The following is a 7,208-nucleotide window of genomic DNA, read 5'->3' on the forward strand; positions in this document are numbered from 1 at the left end:
CGAACGGAGACCTCGGCAATGCTGATAATGAAACGTTCGCTACTGACCTACACTATCAGTTACCCGATTAATCGTACATAAGAAACATCTTTCTATTGAGGCAGGCACTACTGACCCTCACAGTGAACCTTGCGTGTGTGTTAATGTGGACCGTCAACGAGTGGACACAGTTATAATTTACAATCTATCCATTTGTATATATCCCTTCAATGCATCAGATTTCCACCTTCCCATTTTTGGGGAGATTAATGTTGTATGTACACCTCTTGCTGCTGCAGTAGTTGCTGCTCCAATTTTGAAGCTGTGTCCTCTATAGCTGTTGGAATCCAGCTTTAGAAACCTTAATATTAACCATAGGTATGAACCAAAATAAGTGTACGGCACTGGAGAGCCATCTGCAAATTGGAATAACGGCCCGCGAACTTCTTTGCTTATATTTACGTACTTATGTAAGCATCTAACTGGACTACTGTTCTTGCCTAGATGTTGGAATCTCAATGACGAATGGACGCAGATCACTATGCTTATAATTTGTTTTCGAAACCGTCGTGGATAAGAGTTCTTTTTTGTTTTGATTCCATTGAAATGCAATGTCTGATATCTGAAGGACTTTGTCAACAGACTTTTGTTTGTTGACTGAGAATTCCATGATTCGGAGAAATGCATGACATGCAAGCAAATACATACATTGCACGGCACAATACGGCTTTATATCATGATGTTATTACCATATCTGTAGATGTAATGATCTTTTCCAAAATTTCCAATGTGATAGGCATTCTGCAATCAGTGTGGCCATTCATATTGTGAACACCCTTTAACAGCCGTTTAATGAAAGAAATCTGTGTCGGATCTTGCATGTTTTCGAGCTTATGTATGAAGCTGATAGCAGATACGTAACTATACACAGTAGCCGAGCTCAAATTACTTAAAAATAAGTGTTTGATATATTTTGCCAGAAACATTTGTGAAACAAAACAGATGTTACAATTAGGTTGTTCCTGAGTGTGAAAGTGGGTAAAATGAGATAGTACACGCTTATACAAGTTTACTGTCGATGGAGCAAGTGAATTTGTCAACAGTTGATATGTTACAACTGTTGAGGCTTGACTTTGAGTCGCTGCCTTTTCAACCAGGGTGCGATTTGAAACGCCTCCTGTAATTTGAAACGTGACAATTTGTCAGCAACCACATTTGTATAGCCTAGTATATGTTTGGCTTTAAAATATATGTTATGGTTAAGTGTCGCTAATACTAAACGACGAACTAATTTCATGATTTTACCATCTTTAGAGGATGTTTTGTGCAAAATTGCAACTACTACTTGGTCGTCGCACATGAACAACATGTTATGATTTGCTAATTTTGCTCCCTAAATTTCGATTGCCAGAACTATTGAAAACAATTCTTTTACAGTGATGGGAAGTGTTTTTAAATTTTGTGTCCACTCTCCGACAAACCATTCCGATCCCAAGACTGCTGCGCAACCGCCGTGGATGCCTGCTGCATCGGTATACAATTTTATACTGTCAGATGACATCCAGTTATCAAATAGAAAACATGATTTGCCATTATGGTTTTCCAAAACGTTTAGCCATGCTTCAATATCAGCTCGTCCTTCTTTGTTTAAACGCAAATGGTGATGAGGTAACGTAACAATATATATGTGTGTGTATATATATATATATATATATATTATATATATATATATTATATCATGTAATATCTTACATTTTCAGTGCAATCAAAGTATGTGATATTTTTCAGATCACATACTTTAAGAATTTGATAACTTTGCAAATTAGATGTAAATTAATCGAGGTCACGACACTAGATTTATTGACATTTAAGCACACGTACTTGGGTGACACTCTATGATTGACGTATGCATTCATAGTCATCAAATAAAAACATTTCAATGGCAATTTGACACTGAAAGCTGTCCAGCGTTCAGAAAACAAACAAAAAACGTTAGGCATAACTTTAATTTGATGTAAGGACATCCAAAATGACGTCATTCGAGTTTGACGTCATTTCCATTCAAAAATACACCGCACCACATAGTCTTACATCATTTGAATATCTAGTAATGGCGGACTGGAATTAAAGTTGCGTGTACAGTTTACAAAAACACGTTGTATTCCTAATAAGATTTGAGCTTATCCTCTATGATAAAGAGATAAGTATTATTTTGTCAGTTATAAACCTGGCGCATTTAATTTTGTTTAACTTTTCTTATCTTCGTATTGTCCTAAACATTATAATGCCACCAAATTGTCTAATAAAACAACGTCATTTTCATCTGAAGTTATTTTATTTATTGTATTATTATTATTATTTTTTAAATTAGTTCCATCAACTTTTTAATATATTGGGTCATTTAGAAAACACCACACATAAGGCAAAGAGACAGCATATTGGACGAGTGCTCGGAATTTCGTAATGGCTTTAATAATATGTTGCTGTTAGATATTGTTGTTGTTGTTTTCCCACAAGGTTATTCAGCGACGGACGGACGGATCAGAAGATTTCTACAGAACTTGGAATGATTACAGAGACGGATTTGGCGATTTTAACAATGAGTTCTGGTTAGGTAAGTGAAGATTAATATCTTACATACATCCAACAAGTCATAGACGCCCCGTGATTCTGTTTTCTTTTTTTATAAACGTTATTTTACAAAATCGTAAATATTTCTGATTAACGTAGGCACAACAGCTGTACAGATTGCACTGATAAACGTCATATGTATTGGTCTAGGCTCAACAGACAGAACCCCCCCCCCCATAATCTAAACAAAGCCGTTATTCATTATCAAGACAGAAAAAAATAACGTTACATAATCTAGAACAGCCAAGGCAGGGATTTCATCTAAAGTTGTGCTACGTTTGTTTTGAAAAGAAATCGACGACATACAATACATATTGCTATAACTCATAATTTTATGTAGATATTTCTTATTACATCTTAAACCCATATCAATGCTCTAATTCCTACATTTGATCTTTCAAAGCATGGGTGTCATGGACAATTTCACCAACAATTCACTAAAACAAAGAATATGAGAAACCCAATGGCAAATGTTCTATCATCTCGCGAAGGTAGCTCGTATCATCTTCGGTGTCATGTTCACACAACCTCATCTCGAGCTTTATTCCCAGAAACGTGTGGAATTTGTGACAAAAAATAGTGTCAGATACCTAAAAATAATATTCAATTGCTAATGTTACCAAAATCGCTGAAAATTGCTGCTGAATTGCATGATGACCATGACGCTCTCACTAATATCAGACCTTTGGACCCAATTGCCAGGTAGTTTCGTAAGCATGGACATTATTACCAAAACCCTACTCGAATTACACTGGATGATATTTGAGTAGATGACGGACATACTGAAAAATAAGCTTAGACGCTTCGATATGGCGATTCTAATGTGTTTGCAACAGTAGACTGTCAGAAACCACAAATGATCATCAGTGCAGAATCGTTAAAGGAAATGACAATTAAGGCATTTGGCCTGGTAGGCATAGTCAACGATATATAAAGCAACTTCAATCATCATTGGACTTAACGATCTGATAGTGAATGCTTTTGATTGTCAGCTGACCTACAGACTAATATTATTACAAAGCTGTTTATTTTTAAACACTTAAACACTAAAGAACATCTATTTATAGCCACATGGTGAATGTATGTGTGTGTAGAAAGTCCGTACACACCACCAGTTACTATGCGTTTGCTAAACGACGTCATTTTGGTATATGACGTCCTCTTTCCTGGTCCTAGCGCTGTGCATTCGCATGTCTCTTGAATTATGTTGCAATAATTGTTATATTTTACATTATTCGTAGGTGGGTTATAAATAAAATAGCATTCTCGTTTTCTCCTGATAACATAGCAAGTTAACTCGTTTCCTAGAAATAATATCACGTGAAAGCATGTATACTAGTTTATATTTACTCGATAGGCAACTCACAAATTCATCGTATAACCAGTCAGGGTCTTTATGATCTGAGAATTGACTTGGAAGACTTTGAAGTACACAACGGGTTCGCGCTGTATAAGAACTTCTCCCTGGCTTCAGAACAAGATTTCTTCAGACTGAGTCTGGGCGAGTACAGCGGAAACGCAGGTACGTTTGGGATATGGCACAGACAGGCGTCTTTCTCAACCTTTGTCTCGCGAGCACTTACGAGTTTGTCTCTTATGTTACTAGTAAAAATATCCTAATCAAAGGCAACAGGACTTCTCACGAGGAGTTTTCAATAGAAACAGTTCTGTAATTGTGCAATGTGGTTTCACCTTTCACGTCTCGATTTGGGGAGGGGGAACTAGCTCAGTGAATAGACTAGGTCACAGAATCGATTGTCTCTTCCTCTATGTCTTCATCCTTACCAATGGCAGAGGACTGGCATATCAAACGCCGTAAGAATGTTGGAAATGAAAAAAATATAGCCGGTTTTCTCTAAAATTGCATTTCATAATTATAAAATGGTTTCACATCCAGAAGCTGCTGATGCTTAGTAAATAAATGTACTTCAAGGGTGTCATTAGGCAAAACTAACTTTTAACGTGAGTGTTTCATACGCTTCGATCCTAAAGCATTCATTCCACATATTTTGATTCCAGGTGATGGTCTTGGTCAACACAGTGGTCAGCTGTTCTCTGCTAAAGACAAGGATCTCGATTCATATGAGAAGCAATGTGCACAGATGTTCAAAGGTGCCTGGTGGTTCAGAGACTGTCATTCATCACACCTGAATGGTCAGTACTTAAGAGGAAACCACTCTTCATTCGGACATGGAGTGAACTGGATGCCCTGGCGAGGTTTCTATTACTCTCTGAAGAGAACCGTGATGAAGATCAGACCCATGCAGTTCTGATAGGAACACCATTCTGCCAACCAGACGCATAGTAACACACGTTCTTTGGTCTGTTCTCTGCAGTCTTATAACTATTACGTTTAGCAGTAACACACTTTCTTTGGTCTGTTTTCTACAGTCTTATAACTATTACGTTTAGCAATAACACATGTTATTTCGTCTGTTCTTTGCAGTCTTATAACCATTACGTTTAGCAGTAACACACGTTCTTTGGTCTGTTCTCTGTGGTCTTATAACTATTACGTTTAGCAGTAACACACGATCTTTGGTCTGTTCTCTGCAGTCTTATAACTAGTACGTTTAGCAGTAACACACGTTCTTTGGTCTGCTCTCTGCAGTCTTATAACTATTACGTTTAGCAGTGACACGCGTTCTTTGGTCTGTTCTCTGCAGTCTTATAACTATTCCGTTTAGCAGTAACACACGTTATTTGGTCTGTTATCTGCAGTCTTATAACTATTACGTTTAGCAGTAACACACGTTCTTTGGTCTGTTCTCTACAGTCTTATAACTATTACGTTTAGCAGTAACACACGTTCTTTGCTCTGTTCTCTGCAGTCTTATAACTATTACGTTTAGCAGTAACACACGTTCTTTGGTATGTTCTCTATAGTCTTATAACTATTACGTTTAGCAGTAGCACACGTTCTTTGGTCTGTCTTATAACTATTACGTTTAGCAGTAACACACGTTCTTTGGTATGTTCTCTGCAGTCTTATAACTATTACGTTTAGCAGTAACACACGTTCTTTGGTCTGTTCTCTACAGTCTTATAACTATTATGTTTAGCAGTAACACACGTTCTTTGATCTGCTGTGTGTGGTCCTGTTTGTTGCACTGCAGATTTAGCTTTAAGTAACATTTTTTTTTGTTTGATGTTCGGTTTATTGTATACATAATAATTAACACTGAAATTCACAAAGTGGGAGTGTGGACCTCCAAGTAGTATAACAAAGATATATAAATGCAAACCAGTTTTTAAAACTTATCCACAACCGTCGTGTGTGATAACACGTGAATAATACATGTTCGAACGATTCCGCTTTATACGAACAAAACGTGCATAGATTATCTGATTGCATGTAACATTTATTAAGGTAAGTATTCGTGGTTAATAAAAGTTTGAACTGAAAAGTTTCTGATTTAGTGTCGTTGGTCTCTCTTTTTTTTTTGTAGGATGTAAGTTCAAAACATAGTGATAGCATAGTGTTGGCAGTGTTGTGTTCAGATTTTGGGACCATTTGTGACAAAAAAATTCTAAATAGCATTGAATACGTGTCATAGAGATAGTGTATATACATTTGTTAGCATTACTGTGTGGTTATTGTTGTTTGTTTTCGTTTTGTTTGTTGTTGTTGTTGTTTTGTTTTGTTTTTGTGTTGTGTGTGTGTTTGTTGTTGTTGTTGTTTTGTTTTTGCTTGTTTGGTTTGGTTTTGGTTTGTTTGATGTTGTTTGTTTTGTTTGGGTTTTTTTGTTGTTGTTTTTTTTTTTTTTTTTTTGGGGGGGGGGGGGGGTGCTGTTGTTTGTTTGGGGTTTTTTTTCTATTTCCAAAACCATTTATGTTAAATAGTCTAGGGAGTTATTTTGTATTTTTTTTTTTTATATATTTTTTTTAAGGTTCCATTTGTTTTTAAAAAGATTTTTCACAAATTTGGTCATGTGTTCCCAAGACCTACTAGAACTAGAATTTCATTGGTAGCATTTTGTTTTATCAATATAAAGTCAGCCATCTTGATTCAAAAATGGAAATCAATTATATTTGTTATGTCTTCACTCCCATTTAAAACAGAAAAATAATTTTGGTTTCAGTTTACATCAATGAGTTAACAAAAAATGGTTGTCAGGTCTTGGCAGCCATCTTGAAATTCAAAATGGCTACAATTTTAATATATTTTTCAAATATTTAAAGTCCCGGTTAACGTAGAAACACAATATTTATTTTGTCCATTTACATTTCTGAAGTCCATTAATTGGAAGGTTTCATTTATATAGTCATTCAATCATGGCGCCCATCTTGAAATTCAAAATGGCCACTATTATAAAATATCAGATATCCGATATTTCAACTCTCTGTTAATGTAGAAGCACAAACTATTTTATTTATGTACCTTTCAGTGGTCCGTGGATTGGTTGGTTCCATTCAATCATGTCAACCAGCTTGAAATTCAAAATGGCGCCCGTTTTAATATATTCCTCTTATATCTCAAATCCTGGTTAACGTACCCTGTGCATTAAAGGTTGTGTCGCTTACACTAAATTCCGGGTGCATTAACCTGGACACTTACTGGACAGTTGCATCTGATCAGTTCTACCACAGCTGGCTTC

At 36.1% G+C, this 7,208-nt stretch overlaps 1 protein-coding gene across 1 annotated transcript in view; it reads left to right on the forward strand.

Annotated features, from left to right (window-relative positions):
* LOC121386154 (fibrinogen C domain-containing protein 1-like) overlaps positions 1-4,883 on the forward strand; it is a 6,860-nt gene extending 1,977 nt beyond the window's left edge. The window contains exons 2-5 of the mRNA XM_041516953.1: positions 1,417-1,511; positions 2,497-2,593; positions 3,968-4,132; positions 4,630-4,883. Of these exons, the coding sequence (XP_041372887.1) occupies positions 1,417-1,511; positions 2,497-2,593; positions 3,968-4,132; positions 4,630-4,883 (611 nt within the window). The remainder of the gene's footprint in view (positions 1-1,416; positions 1,512-2,496; positions 2,594-3,967; positions 4,133-4,629) is intronic.
* The last annotated feature ends 2,325 nt before the right edge of the window (positions 4,884-7,208 follow it).

Source organism: Gigantopelta aegis, chromosome 12 (assembly GCF_016097555.1).
Source record: "Gigantopelta aegis isolate Gae_Host chromosome 12, Gae_host_genome, whole genome shotgun sequence".
Lineage (NCBI taxonomy): Eukaryota > Metazoa > Mollusca > Gastropoda > Neomphalida > Peltospiridae > Gigantopelta > Gigantopelta aegis.